At 44.6% G+C, this 27,942-nt stretch overlaps 1 protein-coding gene across 1 annotated transcript in view; it reads right to left on the minus strand.

The window, feature by feature from the left end:
- Nucleotides 1–27,942, minus strand: part of LOC122798247 (tissue alpha-L-fucosidase-like) — a 348,960-nt gene that overhangs the window by 91,803 nt on the left and 229,215 nt on the right. Inside the window, exon 5 of the mRNA XM_044067037.1 lies at nt 6,289–6,489. Within this exon, the coding sequence (XP_043922972.1) occupies nt 6,289–6,489 (201 nt within the window). The remainder of the gene's footprint in view (nt 1–6,288; nt 6,490–27,942) is intronic.

Raw genomic sequence — 27,942 nt, forward strand, 5'->3', positions numbered from 1 at the left:
GGTGACTGTCTCGAAGAAGTCAACCCGGTTTAGTAGGCATGATATGCCCTTAACAAAGCCGAACTGAGTCGGGTCAAGTGTTTGGAGGTTCCAATGTCTTTGTTAATGAGTTTCATGATGATGCGCTTCATAGCCTTGCAGACCAGGCTAGTCAGGCTTATGGGGCAATAGATACCAGGGTCAGTTGTGGCCCCTCCTTTGTGGAGAGGAATAACCGTTGCTGTGCGCCATCCAATGGGCACGTAGCCTGTGGAGAGGCTGAGGTTGAACAGTGTGTTTAGGTGGGGGGTTAGTTTGTTCTGTAGTTCGTGCAAGACGCAGCCTGGGACACCATCTTGTCCCATTGATGCCGTGTTTTTGGCTTTTGAAAGGGCTGTTTTCACCTGTGCGCCTGTGATTTTTGGGACATTACACTTTTCCAGTATTGCTGTGGGCCCTTTTGGAGGTGGGGGGGGGTGAAGTTTGCATTGAATCTATCTGCTAGGATGTTGGCAATATCAGTAGTTTCAGTATATTTTCTGCTATTTTGCACTAGTTCAGTGCATATCTGTGAGTTGCCACTTAGATTCTTAACATAGCTAAAGAAGGCTTTGCGGTTATCTTTTGAATCCTTGGCTATTTTTCTTTCGAAGTCAGCCTTGGATGATTTCATGTGAGGGACCTTACTGATACTGATCAGGGATGTCTTTCCTTCTTGGGATTTGCTTTTTTCTGAACTAGTTTCCTCCTTCTATCGTACAGCCTGTTTATTGCAGGCGTCCACCAAACTGGTTTCCTTCTCTTAGAGGAGTGAGTCTTGGTTTTGCTAGGGATGGCACGATCCATGCATCCTTGTAGGTGCTCACAGAGTGCATTTGTAAAGGTTTCTGCATCTTGGTCAGCGTTATCCTTTAGCGTGGGGGCTGTGAAACTTACCACCTCTGTCTTAAGTAAGGTGAAGTTTGCTTTAGAAAAGTTTTTTTACTGTGGTTTCCTTAGTTGGGGGGGTTGGTGGGGTGTGGACATCCAGAGTGATTAGTTTATGGTCTGATCTAACCAATGACAGGTTGACCGCCGGTGTGGAACACCTGTCGCCCATGTTGGTGATGACCAGGTCCAATATGTTTTCACCTCTGGTAGGGGAGTTTACCAGCTGATCCAGGGCATTTGATTTGATGAATTCCAGGAAGCGCTGGGCCTAGAAATTTGTACTCGAGTAGTTTTCCCAGTGAATGGTAGGGTAATTGAAATCACCCAATATCAGGGTGTTCGGTAGGACCTTCATGTTTTCCAGTGTCTCCAAAAAGGTGGAGTGGTAGTCCCGGGTCATGGAGGGTGATCTGTAGCAGGCCACAATTTGCATTGCAGATTTGCCCGATGTTAGTTGCACATGGATTATCTCAGAGGTATCATGCTGCACCACTAACCTGGAAGTGTAGGTATCCTTGATGAATATGGATACACCCCCTCCTTTTGTGTTTCGGTCCGTGTTCTGTGGCCGAAATGTCTGGTATGAGTTGCAGCCCGGTAGTGCTGGGGTGCTCTCTGGAGTCTTGAACCAGGTTTCAGTTACTGCACAGATGTCGACGTTCTCCATACTGAGGAGTGCTTCGAGCGCATGCATTTTGAGATTTAAACTCCTGGCGTTGAGTAGCATAACCCTCAGTTTTTTGTTAATTGTGCTGTTTACGGAGGTGGGTTTGACTTTTGAGCCTTGCCTAAGAAAGGCACTATGGGGGCAGGAAGAGCCTTGGCCAGTATTCGAAAACCTAGGGGTGACAGGTGCAAGCCGTCTCTTGCAAAGCAACACGGCTTGTCGAGCATGTCATCCCAGGCTGACAGACACTGGATCCCATTTGAATGACACCAGAAGCTTAGCCAATTGTTGAAACTGATCATTTTTTCTTTATACTGAGGTATCATTCTTGGTGAGGGCAGGATGCTATTCAGGGTCAGGGTATTACCAGCCTGGGCTGCATGATTAGAGAGCTCTTCCATGTCTCTTTTCATGTAGTCCAGGGAGGTATGTCTCAGGTCATTCACACCAACATGAACAATGACAGAGTCATATTTGTACTTTCTCTGGAGTGACCTGAGTGTTTGTGTTATGTGGCGGATTCTGGCTCCTGACAGGCAGATAACAGTAACCTTCTGCTTGTCCAGCCTAGTGAGTGGGACGTCAGTGTGCCTGACTATAGAGTCACCTATTACTAGTGTGTTACGTATGTTATTTCGCCTTAAGGGCTGTGATTGTGTGGCACACTGATTTTGTGTTTTATGTGTTATCTGGTTTGTGACGGGAAGTGCAGGTTGTTTGGGTGTCTGCTTTGGAGGTCTCTGATGCTTTTGCAGGTTTTTATTTAGAGCCTCTGAGTATGATTTTGTGTATTTATGTGTATTTTTTGGCAGTGCTGTTTTAGTAGGTATGTGTGCAGCTGAAGTTGTGGTGCAAGTGTTAACCTTCTCCTCTTGACTGTCTGTTCCAGTCTTGGGTGGAGACAGCTTAGCTTCCAGTTTGGCTGTATAATTGCATCTCTCGCATATATTAGTGTTTTGTGGTAGGAGGAGAGGGTTGTCTGTGTACATGAGGCAGTTGTAACATTGCCTGAGATTCACCAGCTGGACTGGAGAGTGCACCTAAAGCTGCCCTTTGGTCATGCCTGAATAGTAGGGTGAGCTGCTTAGTCGCTTGGTTGGTGAGGGGTGAATAAAGAGTCTTGCCCTGCTGGGCAATCAGTGTCAGGGTATATTAGTGCTTGCTATTAGGTCTGAGCAAGTGCTGGGCTGTAAGATGTTTTTTGAGTGCTTAGTTTGAGAGTTAGACTAGTTTCAAGGGAAAAACCGAAGAGGAGACTTAGTGGAGCCAGGAATAATTTAACCGTAGCTAACCAGCACTGCCCGGCACAAAACTGTGCAAACGCATTTTTTACAATAGGGAAATGAAAGAGATAGAAATTAGTCCAAAATGGCCAATAAACTACTAACTTCTGGGCTGGAACCACTCCTCCAGGGACAGATAGGTTGCTCAAAGCTCCCCTCTCTCACAGGTGAACGGAGAAACTTCCTTCTATCCAAGTAAGATATGGGCAACTCAGAAACTAGTATCACAGCCCTGAATTCAGCACTAGCCTGATAACTGGACTATACTAGCTTAGAAAGTCGGGAAACAAGGAATTTTTTTTTTGTTTTGTTTTTTTGAAAAGATAAGGCAAAAACAGTAAAAAATACACTTAAAACAGCTTTAAACGACTACAAAAGATCAGAAAAGGCTATCGCACTTTAGTGTGTGACCTACAACAGTTAAACAAATTATTTAAACAAAAAACAACTTTTTTAAAAGTGCAGGCAGTCAAATAAGTACAATATGTTAATAAAAACAAGCTTTTAAATCACAATAAATGCTGGAAAATCTGCGTTTAGGCAGAAAACAGTTAAGTACAGCAAGAAAGTACAGAAAACAGGTACTTAATCACTCCAAAGTCTCTCTTCTAAGCTAGAAGGCTTGTATTAGTTTAAGGCTTTCTAGTGCTACCCAGTAGGTTAGTTACAGGAAAGATGGGAAACAAGCACAGATGTGGTCTTTTAAACCAGAAAGTTGAAAGAGACGGACAGACTGTCCAAATGGTCAATAAACTACAATTTCTGGGCCAAGAACCTCTCCTCTCATGGTACACGGGCTACCTAATGCTTACCACTCCCACTGATAAGCTAGAAGGCTTTCTTCCCACACAGAAAGGCTTGCGGGGCTCAGAAGCTTACCAACAGTCCTGGATACCGCAACTCTGTATTTGGACTAGGCTAGTTACAGGAAAGGAAGGAAACAAGCGCAAGTGCAGCTTTGAAACCATAACGTTGAAAGAGATGGAAAAAAACTGCCCAAAAGGCCAATAGCTACAATTTCTGGGCCAGGAACTACGCTCTCTTATGGTAGATAAGCTACCTAATGCTTACCACTCCCACTGATAAGTTAGAAGGCTTCCCTCCAACACAGAAAGGCTTGGGAGGCTCAGAAGCTTACAAAGAGTCCTGCATGCAGCAAATCTGTACCTGGACTAGACTAGTTACAGGAAAGGCAGCGAACAAGTACAAACGTAGGCTTTTAAGCCAGCAAGTTGAAAGAGATGGAAAACTGCCCAAACGGCCAAATAAACTACAATTTCTGGGCCAAAACTCACTCTTCCCGTGGAGGATAGGCTACCTAGGGCTTACCACTCCCACTGATAAGCTAGAAGGCTTCCCTCCAACACAGAAAGGCTTGGGGGCTCAGAAGCTTACTAACAATCTTGGATACAGCAACTCTAGGCTAGTTATAGGAAAGGCGGGAAACAGGCACAAGTGTAGCTTTCAATCCAGAAAGTTGAAAGAGATTGAAATAAACTGCTCAAACAGCCAATAGCTACAACTTCTGGGACAGGGACCATGCTTCTTGTGGTAAATAGGCTACCTGATGCTTACCACTCCCACTGATAAGCTAGAAGGCTTCCTAGAATAATGAAAATTAATAGAACTAAAAAAGGTAAGCAGTACAACTAGTCATTATCAAGAAAGTAACCATATTAATGTTGCTCTTTTAAATGGCTAATAATTTTTTTCCTGAACAAAGGATAATCTGTGTGTACTGTTACAATGATTCCATTGTCAAGTAGTGTTTTGCTATACCATCTTTTCCCTATGGCCTGAATAGAGAAGACCAAAAACGGACTGATTTTTCACTCTTATCCCTGGGATCACATGGGGAAGTTCTGAAATGTAGCTTACTTGCTAGTCGGCTACAACAGTAGTTAGATAAAAGTTTGAATGTGACAACATGGTGGCCCAAGCAGTAACTGGCAGCCATTTAGCCCATCAAATGTAACACAGTGATGTTCAAACAATGTGGAAAGGTTAACAAACCTGAAAACGCACTTGATGGTAGTATGAATGGTAGAGATGTTGTAGAGAAGTTTAAGGTAATTACAGGGACAGCATACCAAACACAAGGAATAAGCATATTAGTGGCCATGGCACACAGAGATTTTGGAGTTAGACATGTTTGTAGTAGGCGTTAAACTTACTGCTAACCTCTCCTGTTATTTCGTATGAAGAGGAAATGAGAGATTAAGATCCAGAAGAACCTCCAGGTACTTACATATTTGAATCTGAGAAATCTTTTGATTTTTTTTGGACATAAATATTAATGGACCTGCTGCCCTTAAGCTTCTGATGTGACCCAAACAGCATCATAGCTATTTCTGCCACATTTAGTTTAATTGCGCTAATGGTAAAGCACTGATACATAATGGAAAAGTCGACCTGTAGTAGGTCCTTAACATGCATAGCGGAGTGGTCCGACAAGATACATAATTATATCACTGGCATACAGATTTAAAGAGTCAAGATGGATAACTAAAGTAAAATAATTAATAGAGAAGACAAAAAAAGGGTCCCAGTACAAAACCCTGTGGAATACCCGATATGAAGTCGCCCAATGCAAAATTTGAAAGTCTTATCTGTAAAGTAGCTCATTATCCAGTTTAGTACTTCAGTATTGAATTTACGTTATGGTTCAGCTTAAGCATGAGAATTCTTCAGATAAAACTGTGACACATCCTTTTTACTTCAATACAAACTCCACCTATTAAATGCATCTTCTCCACATTAGCATACATCTTTTTCCTGTAACTATATAAAGTACTGTCACAGTGTGTGTTAGCCAGTGCAGTGGCGTAGAGGGATAAAGCACTGATTATGGCCCAGGCAACCCTAGTTTTATTAGCATCTTGGGCATCCAGTGAGTTGGCAGGGAGGGTGGGCATTTTCTGATAATGCTTCCTAAGGATAGCTGTAGTCAAATGAGGGGAGGTAGCCCTTGGACAAGGTTGGCAAATGTATGACTAAGTGTGTAGAAAATGGGTAGGGCATTACAACAAAAAAATCCCTCCAATGGAATGTGGATGGTCAAGAGCCCCAGGATGTCCTTAGGTACAACCAGCTCCAGTCAAAGTCCAGGGGAGGTTATAGCAGCTGGTAGACACAGCATGAATGTGGGATACTGGGTAGTAGTGCTGTAAATATGATGTAGGGAGGGGGCTGTTTTGCAGTGAGTAGAAGTGGCTCTGCTTTGCAATTTTTGATTGGGTTGCATACTGGCATACAAGCCAATCAAAACGTGATTTTGCCAGTTGCTTAGGAGTGTTGGTTGCTTGAGTTCCGGTTTACAGAGACTCTACTGTAGTTTCTTATACAGTGCTCATTTACTCTATCATTAACCATACCTCTGAATTAAATTACCAGATAATTTATATAGTCTGTTTTGTATGCAGTACTTACATTTATAATAGTTTTTACACTTTGAAGTTCTGCTGCTTTAATTGTTCTTCTGTATCCCCAAGAATGCGTGTCAATGGAAGTGCACATCTCCCACTTGTGAAACTGAAGTGTGCCTGGGCTGAACTTGTCATCACAGTTGAAGAATCCACCATGTTTGCATCGAATGTTACTTCCCCAGCGATCATTCACTACCACTATATCCTTAAATTAAAAAAAGAAAAATCTCGTTAGCAAGTCAGAAAAGTCACCTAATCAGTTCACAATAGCACTGCTACCCAGTCTATGAAACTGAGTAGATCACAACAAATCGGACTACAAGAAGGGATCAAAAGCCCAGTTGATAACTTCAAACATTTTCTTTTTTAAGGGGGCAACTCCCCTTCCTCTCATACAGTGGCTGTGCTTCCTACACTCCCACTCTTAATATAATCCTCTCTGGGGTAAACTCTACCTTAGGAGTTTGGATATATTCTCTATTTACACTATTTTCTTTTCAAGTATTTCTTTTGATGAATTGGCCAAAACTCACAATTAACCATGCTGGTAAAACTAACCAACAATGTTAGTGCACTGTTTTCAAGAACATACTACTGTCCTTTTGCTCAGTGATGTTCAGGACCAATTATGCTATTAAGAAGATAATGCTTTCACGTGAAAGGACAGTAGTCCAACATAACTCACTGAAGAATGCAGCTTATTTTTTGTTTCTACATTTTATCTGGCAACTACAACATGCACTTTAGTTGTTACATACAGTGAACATTCTTAAGAAAACTATGCGGTAGTGTATACACATATAAGTATGTAATTACAGAAAAATCCACACCCTCATACAGGCATGACTGGTACCTGTATGTTGACAGCAAAATAATAAAGGCCTGAAAAGGTGCCTAAAATATGCTGCACAACCACTTATAATTTACATTTACATGGAAAAATTTACAGGTATGACTCATATCCATAATGTGAAAGTACGGCAAATAAAACTTAGGTTAGACCAAGATTATACACTACACAGACATTTACAATTTCACCAGTAGGAAAAGATGTATTGAAGAGGAAAACAAAAACAACTGCAGAATAACTAACGTCTAGATTAAAATAAAGTGCCTGAGAAATTTCTACACAAATCATCTACTGCTTATATTTACAGGTAAAAAAATTACAGAATGAGGAGGTACGCAAATACATAAACACAAAAAGACGGTCTGAAGCGAGGAGGTACACACATATACAAACACAAACACAGATATGATGGAAGCCTGTTCCCTGTCTGTACAGCAACTAAAAATCAGAAAAAGACCCTGAGATATGCTACATATTTACAATTTACACATAAAAATGATTTACATAGTGAGGAAGAAAGGGATATCTCTCGTCTGAAATGGAGAACCTTTTGCATTTGACCTTTTGCCAAACATTCTAAACTACTAACATCATTCTAGGGCGTTCAAGTCTATCAGGTGGAGATAATCATCTTGCTACAGCTCCAGGACTTATAGTGCTCAGACTGGAACAGTCTATGGAGGTGCCAAGACTCCAAGGATCATGAAGCAGGATCTTACAGGTCACTATACTACAAGTATGTGCACTGGTGTGTCTGCATGAAAATTTGCTGAGAAGCAAGAAATGAGGGAGAACAACAGGAATGCAGAAATCAATCCTCCCCATTTCATAAAATGCATACCCATTTCTCCCAACCAACCCCTACCTACATTTGGTGGACACAAAGTACAGTTGTGTAAAATCTTACCTTAACAGTAGATGTCTTTCTCTTCACTGTTGCAGTATTCATAACCTAAGGGATCTCCCGCCAAGGACAGCCCAACATCCAGCCAGTACACCAAAGCCTTTACTACTTACAGGCATCATACATCACACATATGCTCTCCCAGGTAAGGCAGAGGACATAAAAGGGATGTACGGAAGCACATACTCAGAAATGGAAAAGCCCCAGGAGGAAAAGAATGTCCCTAGGGAGAAGGAAAGACGTGCATCCAGAAGGAGAAGAAAGAGAAGAGCTCCTCAGCCAGGAGGGCAAGAAAGAATAGGCTAGGGCAGAAAGAGCAGGATAGAAGGAGCGAATACTGAAACTGTGAAGAGGAGGACATCTAGAGTTATGGTAAAATTTTACACAACTGTACTATGCCCTTCCATATCTCTGATTCAGTATTCATAACCTAAGGGAGCATATAAATGCTCAAGAGGAAGCCTGGGAGGAGGATGGCACAGAACAGCTCTCCAGAAACCCAATTCAGGATAGCCCTGGCAAAGCCAGCTTTAGCCTGGGAAATAATATCTAACTTGTAATGCTTAATTAAAGTAGGAATAGAGGACCAAGTAACAGCTTCAAAGATGGAGCTGGTATCCAGCCCCTTGAAAAAAAGCAGCACAAGAGAGGCAACAGCCCCGGTAGAATGAGCCTTTACTGAACAGGAAAGAAAATTTACCATGAAAAGAATAACAAAAAGAAATTATCTTAGAAATTCAGGAAGAGATGGTTTGCTTAGAAAGAGCCAAACCCGAAGACCTGGGAAGAAAGGATACAAAAAGATGCTCAGATTTGTGAATAACTTTAGTTTTATTCAAATAATTAGAAGTTATGTACTCACCATAACGTTCCATCTGAGTAGGTGTATTCATTTGTCTGCAACCTGTGGGTTATGGATCCGATATCGGATCCGAACCGGCATGGTTTTCCAGCTATGGATCCAAGCTCTCAGCTCCTCCCCTCACCCATAATGCCCTGCTCTACCCTCATGACCTCAGATCGAGTTTGCCAAAGCAACAATACCCTAAAAAGGGTAACAAAGAATATGCAGGAAACTGAAAGGCCAGGGGGATAGGAGGGCGGGATGGTTGCAGACAAATGAATACACCTACTCAGATGGAACGTTATGGTGAGTACATAACTTCTAAATCTGAAGTAGGATATTCATTTGTCTGCAACCTGTGGGACAGAGTCCCCAGCTACCTGAATCTTGGGCGGCCATCATGGAAGGATATTCCGGAGCACCGCGGAGCCAAAGGATGCTCTACCCCTAGATGCAAGATCCAACTTATAGTGGGAAATAAATGTATGGGATGAAGCCCACGTGGCTGCTGCACAAATATCATCTAGAGGAATCCTAGCCTTGAAGGCTGCCGAGGTAGATACTGACCGGGTTGAATGGGCATGAACACCCCGGTGCGGGCCTTCCTGACGCTTGATAAGCCAATAAAATGCACTGTGAAATCCAGCGGGACAGAGAAACTTTAGAAATTGGCTTGCCCAAATTGAATTTAGCAAAGGAAATAAACAGCTGGTCGGATTGCCTATGACCAGCTGTCCTGTTGAGATAAAATCTAAGTTGCCTGTGAACATCTAGGGAATGTAGCTTATATTCACCTTTGTTTTCATATTTAGGGAAGAAAACAGGGAGGTTAATGGATTGATTGATGTTTGCTTCAGAAGCGATTTTAGGAAGGAAGGACGGATTGGTCCTGAGGGAGACACGGTCCAGATGAAATACCAAGTAAGGAGGTTTAGCTGATAAAGCTTGAAGTTCAGAAACTCTCTTGGCTGATGTAATGGCTACCAAAAAGGCTGTCTTGTAGGACAAGAACTTAAGATCCACCGTAGCGGGCTCGAAGGGGAGCGGTCAAGGCCTGTAGGACCAAAGAAAGGTCCCAAGGAGGAACTGCTTGTTTTATAGGGGGCCTGAGAAGAAAAGTACCTTTAAGAAATGTTTTACACAATTTGGCTGACATAAGAGGATTAGAATCTTGACCAATGTGATAGTGAGAAATTGCCGCCAGTTGAACTTTGACTGTGGAACTGCTGGCACCATCATTAAAGAGAGAGGTTAGAAAATCAAGCACTACAGGGAGAGGAACCGTGAAGGGATTCAGGCCTTGCCGCTCCGCCCACACAGAGAAACGTTTCCATTTGCTTCGGTAAACCTTTCTAGTGGATGGTTTATGAGCCGCCACCAAAATAGCCTTTACCGTGAAGAAATACCGAGTCCTTATCAAGAGTGGAACTGGAGCAGCCAAGCGGTCAGCTTCAGGTTGTCCAGGTTCGGAGGAGAAATGCAGGATGGATGGGATATCAGATCCGGGATGGGATCTAGAATCCAAGGAGGATTCACCGAGTGAGACCTTAGGAAGGGGAACCAGATCTGTCGGGGCCAGAATGGAGCAATGAGAATCATTCTGCAACCCACCCGAGAGGCTTTCTGAAGAACTTGCAGCATCAGAGGCAAGGGTGGATAGGCATACAGAAGACCGGGTGGCCAAGCATGCACTAGAGCGTCTCTTGGGGTACCTCCGGGAGGAGGTATTAGAGCGAAAAAACTGTCGCACTTGGTGTTTGAGGGAGAAGCAAAAAGATCGCAAGAAGGGGTTCCCCACCGTGCGAATATGCGTTCCGCTACTTGACAATTGAGAGACCACTCGTAAGGGGTCAGAATGGTGCGACTGAGCTTGTCCGCTAGGATGTTGGACCGGCCCGGAATGTGCGTTGCTATGAGAAAGCGATTGGTGGAGATTGCCCATTCCCAAACTCTCATGGCTTCCCGACAAAGAGGGTAAGACCTTGTTCCCCCTTGCTTGTTGATGTACCAGACAACAGACATGTTGTCCGATTGAATCGCAATTGTTCCCAAGGGAAGAAAGTCCTGAAGTGCTAGCAACGCTAAGAGCACTGCTCTCATCTCTAGAACATTGATATGCAGTAAGGTCTCTGAATCGTTCCACGTGCCTTGGACTGTCCGGCCCGCAAAGTGCCCCCCCCACCCGAGGCGGGAGGCGTCCGTGGTCACCGTGGCGAGAGGGGGAGAAGCACAAAATGGGCGACCCTCGTGGAGATCCGGGGAATGGAGCCACCACAAGAGGGACCGCTTGCAAGCCTTGCTGATCGCTATGGGATGATGCATGGGGAGAGCAAGGTATGACCACTGTACTAAGAGCGTCCACTGCAGAATGCGCATATTGAGCCTGGCAAGAGGAAGAAGTGCTATAGCCGAAGCCATGGACCCTAGAGCCCTCAGGACCAACTCCGCTGGAACAGAACTTGAATGGAGAATGGCCCGCACCTGGAGCTGCAGATTTAGAACTCTGTCCGCAGTGAGGAAGGCTCAGAACTCCTTGTGTCTAGTCTGGCCCCTATGAAATCTAAGAGCTGTGTGGGCCAGGTTGGACATTTTTGTATTTATTGTGATGAAAAGAAATGGAGAAAGATGGAGAAAGGAGTCTCGCAACAAGAGAAGTAGATGCCTTGTTGGGGCGGTAAGGAGCCAGTCGTCCAGGTAGGGAAAGACCTGCACCCCCTGAAGCCTCAGGTGGGCCGCTACCACTGCTAGTACTTTGGTGAACACCCTGGGGGCTGTGGTGAGACCAAAGGGAAGGACCCGGAACTGGTAGTGACTGGCTCCCAGCCGGAAGCGGAGAAACCTCCTGGAGCGCCTGTCCATCAGAATGTGGTAGTACGCGTCCTTGAGATCTATCGAGCACATCCAGTGATTTTCTCCCAGAAGGGGGAGAATAGATTGCAGAGTGACCATTCGGAATTTTTCTTTGGGGACTGCCAGATTCAAGAGAGAGAGGTCTAGGATTGGTCTTAGTTCCCCCGTCTTTTTTGGCACTAAAAAGAATCTGGAGTAGAACCCTGATCCGATCTGGTCTGGGGGAACGGGCTGGATGGCTCTTTTCTTTAGCAGATGGCCAATTTCTGCCAAAGCGGCCTCCCGTTGACCGGGTGGGACGTCTGGGAGGGACTTCAACTTTGGAAGGTGAAGGAAAGGAATGCGATATCCCCTGGATATGATTTGGAGAACCCAGCGGTCCGATGTTATGGACTCCCATGCCGCTAGGTGCCCCGAAAAACGTCCCCCGACTGCCTCTAGAGTAGAGCAGTCGGGCAACCCCTCAGGGTTGCTGCGCGGGCCGTTCAGAGAAAGGTTCCCTGGACCCGAAGTTTCTGGGAGCCCCTCTGCCTCTAGGGTGGCGTCCTCCTTGTCCTCCTCTGCCACGGAAGGACTGGTTGTCCGGAGCAGGCTGGGACTGCTGCGACTTCCGGAACCACATCTTCTTCTGACCCTTTTGGTTCCTAGAATAGGGCCTCTGGGGTGCAGAGAAGCGGATTCCGACGGCAGACAGCGTCTTCCCGTCCTTCTCGCTCTGGGTCAACGTCTCGCGAACGGTCTTGCCAAACAGAGCAGAACCATCAAAAGGGGCGTTCGCAAACGACGCCTTGAAGGGCTCAGAAAAATCGCAGTGACGGAGCCAGGCCTGACGTCTAGTGACCAGTCCTGTCTCCGCAGCTCTAGCGGCGCCCTCCGTTGCATGGGAGAGTAGCCGCATAGAAGTATTTGTAACTGACCTAAGAGTGGCCATTTTGGTGGAGTGCAGAACTCTGTCCTCCTCCGAAATGGACTCAGGGGGGGATGCAGCGTATTCCTTAATAAGATCTCGCTGCATCCGAATAACATGTGCCAAATAGTTCAGCGCCCTTACCGAGAAGGTCGCCGAACTGAACATCCGCTTCCCCAAGCGGTCCATCATCCGAGACTCCTTGCTCGGTGGGTGGACTGAGGGACTCTCCTGAGCCCGTTCCCTCTTTGTGGCCACCGCCATCAACATGGCATCTACAGGAGGCCCCTTACTCCAATGGGTCCTGTCGGAGGGCGGACTAAGGATCCTATCCGGTCTTTTGGGAATTGGCTCCACGGTGTCCGGTTCCTTCCACGCCCTGGTGGTAATAAGGTCCACCAGGGGGTCGGCAGGGGGGGACACCCAAGAGGTAGACGGGCCCGTTTCAAATGCCTCCAAGAACACGGACTCGTCCGAGGAAGACTTGGGGGCAGACCACCCCCCCCTAATACGGAGCATTTCCATGATGTCTCCAAAGGAGACATCCTCGGGGGTGACCGTGGGGAGCCTTCCCCTTCCTCCAAGTCCGTGTCTTCTGTGAGAGACTCGGGAGTCAATGTGCCTCCTTTGCGTATGCGAGGGCCTCCTCTGGGGGCTGTCAGAGGAGTCCTCAGCAGCAATTTGCTCCATAGGAGCAACTTGGGGCACAGAAGCGGGCTGTCCCAGGGGCCGGATGGTGGAAGCCTGGCCCAGTGCAGAGGGCGGGCGGAGCCGAAGCAAGTGCCGGGGTCCGGAGACCCTCAACAGAGCCCTCTCCACTACATCAAAGGCCGAAGGAGCCGACCTCGACCAAAGGATCCGACAATCGGCTCCCCTCGGATCCGAAGAGTGGATCGAGCCGGCGCCAAGCACTCGGATCCGAAGGGACAGTGCGCTCCGACACAGACGGCGCCGAAGGAGCACTGATCCCCGGATCCGGCTCGGATCCAGGCTCCGAGAGATCGGGTCCGACACACTTTCGAGGGCAGGGTCGGGTCCGGTACCAAGTACTATCGGCTCCGACCTTCCCCGGCTCGAAGCTGCTCGGCTCCAGTTGCTCGAACCCGGATAGCGGGTCGGAGAAGGAGCAATAGGCTTAAAAAAGGGTGTTGAGCTCCCCCCCGGAGGGGGGGGAGGCAAGAGCACTCCCATCTGCATCTGGGCCTGGATGAACCTTCTCATCATCCGGTCCAGATCAGCATCAGAAAGGCTATGGGTAGATCTCGAAGAGGCTACCGAGGTAGGCCTGGAGTGCCTCCTCGATAGCCTCGACGGAGATCGGGTCTCCTCCTCCTCAGGACCCGGTGAGATGCACACAGGGGACCGGAGCCGAGAAGGAGGAGACCGAACCGACAACGGAGCCGGGGGAGAAGCCCGCTTGGCTGGCGGGGCCGAAACAGAGGTCTCGGCCCGCCGCTTGTGGTGCTTCTCCCTCCGGTCCTTTTTTGCAGCATCCCTCTCCTCTCCAGAAGCGGGAGTTTGAGTCCCAGGAGCAGGAGGGGGTGCCACAGGGGGAACAACTGCAGGCACAGTAGTCCCCGAAGGAGCGGAGGCCGGAGCCGAGTCTGGCGGTAAAAGACCCGCCAAGACCAGCTTGGACCTCCGCTCCCTCAGTGCCCTGGGGTTGAACCCTGCACAAATGGAACAACCAGATGTGAGGTGTTCAACCCCAAGACACTTAACACACCGAGTGTGGCCATCAGCCGGTGAGAGCTTATGGCCACACTCGGAGCATTTCGAAAATATAGATTTAGGATGGTCAGCCATAATCTATAATACCTAAAGTTACAGAAAGTAACTTAAACAACAAAAAACACACAGGCCTACACACACACTCTACAACAGCGAGGAGGGAATAAAAATTATTTACTTTAACTTAAAATAAACTCAAAATAGTCTATATTAACGGGAAACCTAATACTTTCACACAAAATTAGTCAAAGAATCAAAAAATTTTCTATTTTTAAACAAGAAAAGAGTTCACTTAGCTGAGAGCTATGTACCCACATCCAGTTACCAGCGCGGCAAACAAGATCTGGGGTCATGAGGGTAGAGCAGGGCATTATGGGTGAGGGGAGGAGCTGAGAGCTTGGATCCATAGCTGGAAAACCATGCCGGTTCGGATCCGATATCGGATCCATAACCCACAGGTTGCAGACAAATGAATATCCTACTTCAGATCTGAACTTTCTATGCAAATCCAATGAGTGAAAAGCCTCACTGGCAGACTGCAGAGAAGGTAAAAAGGAAGGAAGATAAATAGACTGATTTAGGGACAACCTGACCACCTTGGGCATAAAAGAAGGATCAGTATGAAGAGACACCCTGTGTCTGTGAAAAGCTAAGAAAGAAGGAACCGCCATGAGGGCCTGAAGTTCAGACATTTTCTCAGCTGAAGTGAAGGCCAAATGAAGAACAGTCTCCCAAGTACAATGCTTCAAGGAAGCTGAAGGAGCAGGCTCAAAAGAAGCCTGTGTCAATTTTCAAGTAGAAAACTGAGGTCACAGGAAGGTGGAATTGGCTTTCCAGGAGGTCTGATATGAAGGATGCCTTTAATAAACAGCTTGACCTCAAACCTAGAGACCAGAGGAGGAGTCAAGGGCAGACAAGTAGAAATTGCAGACAGGTGAGCTTTCACTAAAGAATATGCTAACCCAGCATGCAGCAGATCACACAAATAAGAAAGAATTATAGGAACCTCCACAGATAGGAGATCCTGATGGTGAGAGAGGCACCACACAGAAAATCACTTCCATTTGGACATATATGATTTCCTGGTAGTGGGTTTCCTGGTCTCCTGCAGGACCCGAAGCATGTCCTCAGAAAAAGAGATTCCTAAAAGGGATCACAACTTTCTCACTCACACCATCAGTTGAAGAGTGGACAAGCAAGGACCCCTTGTCTTGTGTGAGAAGGTCCACCGGGTGAAGCAACTTGTGGTGACCACCCCTGGCAAAGTGAGAAAGAAGGGGGAACCAATGCTGTCTGGGCCAATAGGGAACCACTAGCAAGATTTTGGGAGCATCCTGCCTTATCTTATACAATACTTGTAGAAGCAGAGGAAGGAGAGGGAAGGCATACAGAAAAACCTCCTTCCAAGGAAAATGGATGGATGGGGATATGATGGAAGGCATCCTTGGGTTCCAGAGAGACCAGAAAAGCCTGGGGTAGGAGAAGGGGAAAAAGGGTATGAAGAGGTGACATTCAAAAGGAAGTAATCTTGAGAAAGGTGTTGAGCTGGGAAAGGTCCAGAACTGGTCTCAAAGTCCCCTCCTTTTTGGGACCAAAAACATTCTGGAATAAAAAACTCTCCCTACCTAGGTAGGAGGCACAGCTTGAACAGTGCTGCACCTCTAGGAAAAGAGAAAGCTGTTTCCAAGGAGGTTGAAGGATGCTCAGAAAGTGAGGAAGGAATTTCAACACCATGAAATAACCCGGGCAAATAACTGACATAACCCAAGAGTCTGTCATGATGTTTAACCAATTTGGAAGAGAAGGAGAAAGATGGAGGGATAAGGAAACCTGGCAAAAGGAAAGGAGAGCCAAACAGTCAAGTGGAAAAGGAAAGGAGAGCCAAACAGTCAAGTGGAACCTGGTTTATCCTGAAAAGTAGATTTCTGGGAAGTAGGGGTTTGAGTAGAAACCAGAAAAGCAGGAGGCAGATGTCTAGAACTTTTTTTTTCTTTGGGTGGAGGGCAAGACTGCTTGCAAACAAAAGATGATTTGGAGGAGTAATTCCTCTGAAAAGTAGGAACTGGAGAAACAAAAATATGCTTCAACTCCTGCAAGGCTTTACCCTTACCCTGAAGAGACTTGAAAAGTTCACCAGCAGCAGCACCAAAAAATGTTTTATTATCCAAAGGAGCAGCCAATAGTTTGGCCTTAATGTTATCAGGTGAAGCCTGAAGACAAAGCCAAGAGTAAGTAATGCCTTGTAACAGAACCAAAGGCAGTAAACCTGAAGGAGGCCTCAGCTGCATTTGATAGAGTGGAGAGCAACTTGAGAAGTACAACCTGACAAAAAAAGGGCAGAAGTCTTCCCCTCAGAGTCAGGGAGGTCAGAAACCACTTGGAAAACCTGAGAAAGGAGGGCCAAACACACTTGGTCATATGAAGTCTGTTAGTTGATGGCCTGAATGGATAAAGAGGCAGCAGTACAAATCATTTTGCCTAGCCTCTTCATGGCCTTACTATCTTTATTTAAAGGAAGCAGCTTAGTAGAGGGCAAGGACAAGGAGGGTTTGTCAAAAGAGACAGACACTAGAAAACGATCAGCAGAAGAGCATTTATAAAGAAATTTACATTTATCAGACACCTTGTAAAATCTATCAATTTTCTCAGGAATAGAGGGTTGAGAATCATGGGCCACAGCAGCTGTGGAAAAAGGTATTCAGAAAGGCAGCCAAAACTGGGGGGAAACACAGAATGCTTAGGAGACTCCATCTGGAAGAGATCATAGTACTTTTTCTGAATATCAGAGAGTTGACAGCAATCCCATTTAAACATTACATCATTCGGGTAACTGTATCCCCAAAGGAGAGCTCCTCCAAAGGGGAATCTGAGTAATAGAATCCTCTTACTCTGAACCATAGTCCAAGGGAGGGAAGGAATTTAAGAAGAGCATGCCAGAGACTCTTCCCCAGAATGCAGATCCTCATCTGAGGAGTCTAGTTCCCTAGGTCTTTAAAAAGAGTGGAATAACAAGGAGGGTTAGGCATAGGCACCCCTTGGGAAGGCTTTAAAGCCATTACAGCATTGAATAACTCTGAGTAATATCCTGTCATTCATCTTGGGATCCTTGACTACATGGCAAATATGCTTGGGTTTCTTTCTTTTTTTGCACAATGTCTGCACGAAACACCCTTGGAGGGTCAGACCCTTGGTGATACTCAATAAGCCTAACAGGGATCTCCTCCCTAAGATCTGCAGAATCTCCCTTGGATATAATCAGCCAAGGTTCCCCCTCAACATCTGGAGCAGACATTTGCTAAGCCTTTGAGGACATTGCATGATGTTGGATCCATGCTAGCCTCTGATGGGGTTCGAGGCAATCACAGGATGATCCTCCGGGCTTTCACTAGCCTCCAGACAGACTTCCAGGGAAGGCTGGACACCAGCCTTATCAGACATAAGTTTTTTTGTCCCATTTCTTGGTCGATGGCTGACCCTGAAGACAGGAAGACTCTGCCATACCACCTTGCGCCAACAGCTTAAGACATGCACTATGGACAGGAAAGGGTAGGATTTTTTGTTCCTTAACTTAAGCCAGGACTTAATTAATCTAGTCTTTAGCCCTTCTGCTTTCTAACTGTTGAGTCAGTGTTTTCTGTTATTTGTAATACTGGGACTGGGGTATGCTGGGTAACACTACCCTATCTTATTTGGCTGTGGAGTTCAATACCTTGGCAACATACACTAACTTTTTTTTTTGATAAAATGCTGCTGAAAACTCTATGTAAAGAGGAGAGATGACTGCACAGGGACTTAGGGACAAAAACCTGGTAGACAGAATACTGCACATGGTTGTGAGAAGTGTCCAACCAAAAAAGACACTGGTCGTGAGTGTCTTTATGGGGAATTTGCCTGCCACACTGACATTTGCCCTTTCTGGATGACATGAACACAACAGCACTAAACAAAAAAGAAAGATAAAGAGAAACCCCAGTGCGGCACTTATATGAAACACATCTTGGTAATCAGCACAGCAGAAAGGAGTTCAGACTGATGTTCAATGATGACAAAGTTGTTCTGAGTATGTGTGTCTGTACGTCACCTTTATTCCCTACGCCTAGATCAATGTTACAGTACTTATTCTTGAGACTTCTTGCAATGCAGAAGCCTGTAGCTGCCCTGAATACAATAGTCTTTCTCCATCCTTCAGATGGTGGATTTCCGCTGTGGATATATGGATGTTGGGGTATGAAAGAGGGCGTCAGCAGGCAATATCTTTAGGTTTTTCTTGTCCCAGGACTAAGAAGTCTGATGGTCCTAATATGAAGCATGACCTTTCCAGCCAGCCCTACTATGGGACCATGGTACCTAAACTAACAGACAGGAAAAGAAGGGGGTGGGAATGAAGAGTAGGATTAGGGGAGCCACCTTAATCAAAGGTAATGAGAAGACAGGAAAGGGCACTGCAACATTATCTACTTGAACATCTATAATTATGTTAAATTAGAAAAACACTGTGTTGTTATACTCAGTTTTGCAGTACTGATTCTTGGGAAGACTCCCAGAGCTTCTAGGTGGGTATTTGGACAGGAATCTTAGGGGACGCAGGCTCTGCACAATAGCAGAGTTGAGTCTGGCTCTTGCCCTACAGATGGACCAAGTTGGTAGTGCCTGGAGAAGGTGTGAACAGAGGACCATGTGGCAGCCTCTAGAATGGCTTGTGTGGTGGGCACTGATTTCAAGAAGGCAGTAATGGCAGCTTTGTGTCTGGTAGAGTGTTCTACAACCCTGTCAGGAAGGGGTTTCCATGCTGAAAATAACAAAAAGAGATGCAGTTTGCAATCCATCTTGAAACAGTTTGCTTGTTAAATGGCTTCTCCTGTTTTCACCCTGCAAGGACTACCCAATAGCTGGTCAGATCTGTTTGGGAAGTTTGCACTGTAGAGGGATAATCTTAGTTGACTCTGTATATCCACAGAAGACAATAGCCTCTCTTCCTTGTTTTGGGGATTTAGGAAGAACACAGGGAGGTGAATGGCTGGATTCAAAGAAATTTCTTAGATCACTTTAGGCATAAAGGAGGAAATGGTTTTCAGAGTGACTCTGTCAATGTGGAAGTCTAAAAATGGCTCCTTGCACATAAGGGCTTGAAGTTCAGAAACATGCCAAGCTACTGTGACAGTTTACTGCAGGGCTGTTTTCCACATCAACAGCTTAGTAGTTGCTGAGGCTGCTGGTTCAAAGGGTGGCAGAGTAAGTCTTTAAAGTACAACATTTAGGTCCCAGGAGGAGTCAGGCATCTTTCTGGGTGGACTGAAGTGTATTATCTCTTTCAGAAATTGTTTCATGTGGGAGTGGGAATAAATAGGTGGGGAAACTGGGAAGTGAACCAAGATGGCATAAGTATATACCTTGATGCTTCAATAACAGTTTGTTTGGAGAGACAAGAGAGGTATTCGAGCATTCCTTTGATTTGCTTGAGAATAGGCAATACCATTGGACTGACACCAGATAGAAAGTCTTTTTCACTTTGCTATACATGACTTTCTACTATTTGTTTTTCTAGCCCCTTTCAGAATGGATAAGACATTCTGGGAGTAAGACAGAATGGATGGACTTGTTACTCAATCTTCAGAGCTGTTAGCATGAGAGTCTTTAGATTAGGATGTATGACAGACCCCTTGTTCTGGGTTAGAAGGTCCATGAGTGGTGGGAATGTTCTGACCCCCCCCCTCCCCCACTGAGGGTCAGGAGAAGGGAGAACTCATGTTGTCTGTGCCAGAAGACAGCAAAGTGTATCACCATGGGGATAAGGAGTATAGATGGAAAAGCATACAGAAAGAGGTCTGTCCATTTGAATGAGGTGTGTGCTCTCCATGACCCCCTCTGCTGGGTTCTTGAGCAGAATTTGCTTAGCTGCTTGTTCTCTGTTGATGCAAAAAGATCCATCTCTGGTATTCCCTAGTGGTATATGAGGTCTGGAAAGATTTCTGCTTTCAACATCCACTCTTTGGGGTCCAGGAGAGTTCTGCTGAAGGAGTCTGCAAGCAGACTGTCCTGACCAGGGATGTACGTTATTATGGGTGTTATGTTCAGTTGCTAGGCAACCTGCCAAAGATACACAGCTAGTCTGCAAAGGAGGTATGAATGGCCTTGTATATGTACCACATGACAGAGATATAGTCTGTCCTTGTTTAAAGAGGTGCTGGTGACAGCTTGTCTTTGAAAACTTTCACAGCCAGGATGACTGGTTTTATTTCCTTTAAGGTAATGTGTTGCTTTGCTTGCTGTCTTCCCCAAATCCCTTGAACTCTAAAGCACCCCAGACGTGTCCTGCAAGGGATGCTTGTTCTCAGGGTCGGTTCTGACACTGGCAAGAGGATATATGCACCTGGGTTGGCACAAACACTCTCCTCCCACCACAGAATTTCCTTCCTTTTTTAGGCATGGGAGCAGAGGGATCACATCTTTCAGGGACTGCTGATGCTGAGCCCAGGTGTTCTTTAGGAATCACTGCAACTTTCTCATATGTAGCTTTGTCAAGGGGATAATTATAGTGCAAATGGCCATGTGGAATTCCCTTGCAGTTATGATGGAGTGCTTGGGGCATAGACATATTGTGAAAGGAGGGTGAATGTGTCTTCTGTTGAGCAGAGTCTATGACAGCCACCAAATGGGCCTTTGACTCCTGGAAGCCAAGGGCAACACCAATCCTCTAAAACCAATCCATAGTGATTTGAATAGCTGCTGGGAGATTTCTTCCTGAATCAAACAGTTGTCAAGGTAAGCACAGATGTGTACCACTTGGGTCCTGCAGAAAGCAATGATTGCTGCCAGACATTTGATGAAGAATCTAGAAGCAGCTGATAAGCCAAATGGAAAGGCGCAAAACTGGTAATGCAATCCCCCTGCCTGAATAAGTGCAGGCAGGTATCCTTTAAATCCAGAGTCACCATCAATGCCCCTGGGAAGACAAGGGGGCATTAATCTTTGAGGGGTTAACATCCTGAATTTTTATACCATTAGGAACTTGCTTACTCTTGAAAGATCCAGAGTAGGCCTTCTGACCTTTTTTTCCTGGGAACAAGAAAAAGGTGGAAGTAAAACCCTGCACTCTTCTTCTGGGGGCAATCTTTGAATGGACCCCTGAAGTAATACTTCTTTCAGAATGGGTGAAAAGTTTTTCTTGTGATTTGGTTGGAGGGGAATCCCTAAAATGGAGCTTTTTCCAATACTGGATGACACAGCCATTCCTTATAAATCTGAAATACCCATTTGTCTTGTTTTTTGTCTTCCTGCCAAGTGGCAGGGGGTGGGGGGAGGGAGGTGTTAGGAATAGTTACAACAACTTCCCTGAGTGGGCACAGATTTTTGAACATTGTTCAGTCTGCCACTTTCTTTGTTGTTTTGACCTTTTCCCCTACAGTGTTTTGTTTTTTCATGTTTAGGTAGAAAGGTCCATGACTTGGAAGCACATCTGGGAGTGGAAGACAGGTAAAATTCTATAACAGACTTCATCTGTTTCCCTTTCTTGGCGGTCTAAAAAGAAACTCCATGTCCAAAGGGCATCAAGAAGTTCAGCTTTTACCTGGTCTGACAGACGTTTAGTCCTCCACCAGGCATGTCTCAGAGTGACTGGACCCATGGCAGCCGACTTGTATAATGCATCTAAAGCAGCCTATTCACATTTGAGTGTGTGTCTGGATTCCTGGGTAGTGATATTACATAGGTCCTGGATATCCCTCTGGATGCTGGTGTCTTGAATCCCTTCTACCTTCATTTTAATTTGTTCCCACAATGACTCAAGGTGCCTGAGCATGTGGTACTGGCAGTTGAGAGCCCTCATTACCAGGCTGTGTGAAATGTAAGTTTTCTTAAACATGTTCAGCAGTCTGCTTTCTCTTCTGTTTTGTAAGGGGTTCTTGCATGAATATCCATTGGCTCCCTTGGTAGATTTTGTAGACAGCATTGCTAGGGTCTGCCACTGAGTTTTTATAAAGGTGCTTACAGGAACTCCAGCATCCAACAGAAGCAGTTAGCCTTCCCAGGAGCATGGTGAAGGGAGTCAGGGTGTAATGATATCTTTTCAAACACATCGTCCAAGACAATATGCACTGCAGAGACCACCAAAGGTCTAGTGGTAGGAAGATTCAGAAGCTCTCTGTAGTGAGATTGAGCCTCAGGCCTAACAGGTGTCAGATCAGAGGGATGCAAAGGCTCCTGACCTGCATCAGTGACAATAACCCAAGTCACGGAAATGTCACTGGTGTCCCCTACATCCTTCTTCTTGGACATTTATCCTTATGCTTCTTAGGGATAATGGCCTAGGAATCAGCAAAGGCCCTGCCCTACTGGAATCCAAATCTTGCTGAAGGAACTCAGCCTTATGTTTAATAGCTTTGGAATTAAACCTACCTCAGAATGGACGTTTAGAAATGGTATGCTGTGGGCCTATCTTTGTGAGGAATCTGATTCACATAAGGAATGCAGTTGTTAACTTTTTTAATCACGAACAAGGGGCATTCACATAAGGTATAGAAAAAATGTCCATAATGGGGTACTTATCTGAGGCTTCATAATATTCTGGTAGTTCATGCCAACTGATGATGCCAAGAAATGTGCTGTCATCCCCTGTGAGTGCAAAGAGACTGCTCCTACCAAGGGAAGAGAGAGCTGAAGGGGCTCGTGACCTTTTACCCAGCAACATGATTCCCAAACCCAAACTAAGGTCTGTAACCACTCTTCTAAACCCCTGTCTGTTGTAGAAAGAAATGTCCTGGAAAAAGGCATGACTTTTATTCTACATGACTGAAGTACTGTGGTAAACAATATCATTGACTTAAAGCTGTGTATGCGGAAGCTGAATTTGCAAGTATTTTTTCATGATAAAGTGAAAATCACCATCAATAACAACAAGAACAGGGTACAATGGAAAAATACTAGTGATTTTTCCCTACCATTAATCCGACGCTGACTGATTTTGAGAATAAATGTGAGGCAGGCATCAGAAGAGCCCTCTGTAGAGCTTGCCTCAATAAGTTTTACAGTATGAACACAGATGAAACTAAAGCCCTCAGAGATAGGAGCTTGGATAAAGTCCATTGGTTCATGAAAGCTGACAAGGGAGGAGGGCATATGTGTTACTGACACTAACAAGGGATGCTTAGTAACACTGACTTTTATCATAAAGTCAGCACCGAGTCTGTTACTTAAGCATTTAACATATATGGCACCCTGCAACAGCTTTATGAGGAAGACCTTACCAATGGAAGACTTCATTATTTCTTAGCAGTACTCCATCCTAAGCTACCTAGATTTGTTTGGGATTCCCAAGCCTCACAAGAATCTTCATGATCCCCCCATACAGGCCTGAGGTATCATGGAAAGGTGGCATCTGTAAACCAGCAACAATTTTTCTGGAATATCATGTTAAACCCTCGGCTATTGGAGCGAACTCCTTTTTGTTGGACACACACTGATTTTTCTGAGGAAAATTACATCAGTTCCAGTCATGACTATTTCTTTTTGCTGACTATAGATGTAGAGGCACTCTTTACCATGCTACCCCACATCTAGTGTATAGAGGCTGCGAGAGATTCCATGATGAAGGAAACCTCAGCTCTCCCAGGTGAGAGTATCCTAATTTCTAACTTACTGCATTTGGTACTGAGCAACAACATTTTTTGCATTTAATGAAGTTTTGGGCTTTTTTTTTTTTTTTTTTACTGTTGCTTAATACTGTAACATTTAAGTGTTTTTACTTTTCATTTTTCACAAATAACAAAGAAGTGAAGTCAGTTCTCTAGCTTAACGCTGGGAAGAGCTTTTTCCTCACATCTCTGTTGTGGTTTTTGCACTTGTTTGTCTTGTGACTCACTTTCTGTGATATATATACATATATGAGGGTACTTTATTCAGGTATACAGAGCATTTAGAGACAACTACTTCTAGGAATGTTTGCAGTTATTAAAAGGTAGTACAGACTCCTCAGACACCCTATTTAGAACAGTATAAATGAATGAGAGGTGTGCTAATTGGTTCTCTGAGAGAGAAGCTGATGAATGGACCAGACTACCAAATTACATTAAAGCAAGCACTAGTTCAGATATTTGTAAGAACAACCTGGACACTTATTATGGAAATAACTATTCTGGTATATTAGCAGGCTAGAAGTTCATGAAATATCTGCTGTATATGTAACATCTGGAGCTAATGCATAAAATCAGGAATTAACAGCACATGGATGCAAAAATGGCAGAAGAGTAAATTCTTTAACATGTCCACATTATAACTGTCAAGTGATGTGATTTCTGAGTTGTATACTAGGCTAAACAGAGAACACAAGAATCAGTTATGGAATGCCTTGTGAAGGATTAAATCATTTAGGAGATGATATTTTTTCAAATACACATTGAAGACTTAAATCCAAATGATTCCAAAGAGTAAACATAGCAATCATATTACCAGGGTTCATCAGAAGGATAACCCAGTGGCCTTTTTTCTCTGCATAAATTATGAAATACTTTTCAGGACAGGAAAAAAGAACCAACTGACATGCCATTGCACACATGGAATGTGTCAATGCTTGCACAAAACAGGAGTCTCACAATAGCAGTGAAAAGGATAAGAAAGTTAATGTCTTTGTTAGGTGCTACCATGGGCATTTCCTTCCCTTGAGAATTTAGTTTAACAGCCAACTACCACCCAGAGGATAACACTTGTAGCCCTTCCATGTACACGGCATAGCAATATTTATTTATTTCAGTTTGATGACTGGGGGGGGGGGGTCCACTGGGCTCAGGAACCCGTTTTCAGTGGAGGCCCAGGGAGAAAAGCTCCAACTTTACATAGTAAACATTACATTTTCAGATTAAAGTTACAATTCAGGATGCAGATACACAAAGATAAGCAAATTACAGTTAATATAGAGGGTGTAGATACATTATAAAATCAGAGACATGAACTGGTGCATTGGTAAAGCTCCACATTACATAGTAAACATTAAATTTTCAGATTAAAGTTACCATTCAAGATGCAGATACATAAGATAAGCAAGTTACAGTTAATATTGAGACTGCAGATACATTATAAAATCAGAGACATGAACTGGTACATTAGTAACTTCGCATACGAGTCATATGTTGAGAGGAAAAAATTCCAATTTTTGTATAGAAAATGTGTCTTGTTTGGGTAGTTATGGCAGAACAAGTACAAATGATAGGGAGAGGGGAACAGGGAGAGCAAACTATACACAATATATACAAAATGTACACGGGATAACACTGAAGAGTGAGTCATTTCCAGGGGAGTTAAGTAGTAGGCAAAGGGGAAGTAGGGAAATATGATTTAGAATGGGGAGAGAAGAAGACAAGGTGGGTAAGGTGCAATTGCACTTCCAGTTAGAGAACAAGTAGACATGAAGATTGTGATTTGAAGTTGTTAATGCTTTCAATAGTTCGTTGAGAAGGAGGGAGAGAGTTCCATTTTTTGGCTAAGGAGAAGGACAGGAGGTGCCGTCCAGCAGGGCAGATTGGTTTGTAGACTTTGATAAGGTTTGGGTAGGAAGATCTAAGTGGCCTGTTAGGGGTGTATGGTTGTAGGATGTTGGAAAGAGCAGGGCATATAGTAGGGTTAAATAATAGCCTATGGACAGTAGTAAGTTGGAGGTAGTTGAGATGGTTGGGAAGTTCTAGCCAGTTAAGTAAGTGGAGGGCAGAGCAATGGTGGGAGGAGTATGCAGCAGAGGCACCATGCTCAAGCAATATACAGAGTGAAATCATCTGAATGTGTAATGGGGAATACTATGGTATGAAACGCACCTGAAAACAAGACACTTATACACACTTTGACTCTCTCTCTCTCTCTCTGTTAGCTGCTAGCACATGCTGAAAAGACCTTTAAAGCCCAGCATATAGACAGACATATCCAAGGACCCAAAAGTGGCTAACTAGGGATGTGGGGGGATTTTTTACCCCTCCTGTTAAGTGGCCAAATTACTGCAGACAAGCAAAGAATTTATTCTTCAAGGTCAATGTTTAAACTCAGAAACATGTTCTAAACATCTAGGGATGGAAAACTCACTTTTCACTGGATTCAATGGCATCAACATGACATTACAAGTGAGGAGTGGTAGCTGCACCCCAGGTCTCACTCCAACAAGCAGGCACTGGGAGGTTGTCCATTTCTTCCCCAAACACTACCTCAGATCTTGTTTGCCACTTCTAGTGGAAGAATACAAAATGCGAGGGCTCTGATCTTTTGTGGAGAGAAGTAAAATTCTTTTTTTTTTTTAGTATTTAGGTTTCTAGCTGTTAGACTCCCCTCTTAATGTTGAATTTTGCTGTATTCTTTCTCCCCACAATATTCTTAAAAAAAAATCCCCATCTGTTCTATTACTGGCTTTGTGCAGCTAATTCTTCCCTTATGGTATCTTACAATATGTGCCTTCTCCTTACATAGATCACACTTAGTTTTTTTTTTTTCTTGTAGTTTTTTTATGTTACGGCAGACAAGGTTCAGGAATTTACTGCTTGGCTTGTGGACCCAAGATTCTGCACAGGACCCGCACATCTTACACATACTGCCATGGCGTGGCACAGTTACATTCTGACTGTGAGGTGTGTGCCTTATTTGGTACTACAGTGCGGAAAGGATGCAAGGACAAATTGGTCCTGAAGGGTCTTCCTCACATCAAAGCAGGAATGTTGGCACCTTCTTTTGCTTCAGTTTTGTCTTCTACAAACTTGGTCAGCTACAGCCCTTTGATATTGGCTTTTACTTCAGAAAAGTAGATGCCAAACAGGAATGATCCCACCAAAGAACCCTGAGGGACTCAAGTGGTGGCTGATCTGTTTGTGGAGGTAACCTCTCCTAATCTGATTATCTGCAACCTATCTGTCAGCCAGCCAACAATCCAATAGGTGACATACAAGTCTGTTCACAGTTTATTTAGCTTTTGTACTATGTCTGAGTGGATAACTGTGCAAAAACTTTGGCCAGGTTGAGGTATGCAGTGCTGTTTTGCCTTCATTCATTACTTTGGTGACCTTTTCAAAAAATCCACCATGCTGAATAAACACGATCTGCCTTTGATGAAATGAGATGGGTCCAGTGTTTGGAGCTTCCTTATGTCCTGCTTGACTAACTCCATCATAAATCTTTCCATGGCTTTGCATATGAGACTGGTCAGACTTATAAGTCTGTAGTTGTCTGGGTCTGTGGAAGGTCCTCCTTTATGGAGGGGAATGACTGTAGCTGTTCTTCATTCGCTTGGTACAAAATCTATATGGAGGCTGAGATTGAGCAGCATTGTTATGGGTGTGGCTAAATCGTGCTTCATGCTGTTTAGGATGCATCCAGGGATATTGCCAGGATTTATCAATGCAACATTTTTAGATTTTAGGACTTGGTCTTATGTGATAACTGGAGATAAGCTAAGTTTCAGGTATAGCTTGAGGGAAAGACAGAGGTGAGAGAGGGGGTATGTTACACCTAAATTTATTGGCCAGTAAGTTAACTACATCTTCAGTTTAAGTGTAGCTAACATTGTTCACAAGCAAGCTCAGTGCACTGCTGCACTGTGCTTTTGAGACA

Source organism: Protopterus annectens, chromosome 3.part1 (genome assembly GCF_019279795.1).
Source record: "Protopterus annectens isolate FY-2018-M chromosome 3.part1, PAN1.0, whole genome shotgun sequence".
Lineage (NCBI taxonomy): Eukaryota > Metazoa > Chordata > Ceratodontiformes > Protopteridae > Protopterus > Protopterus annectens.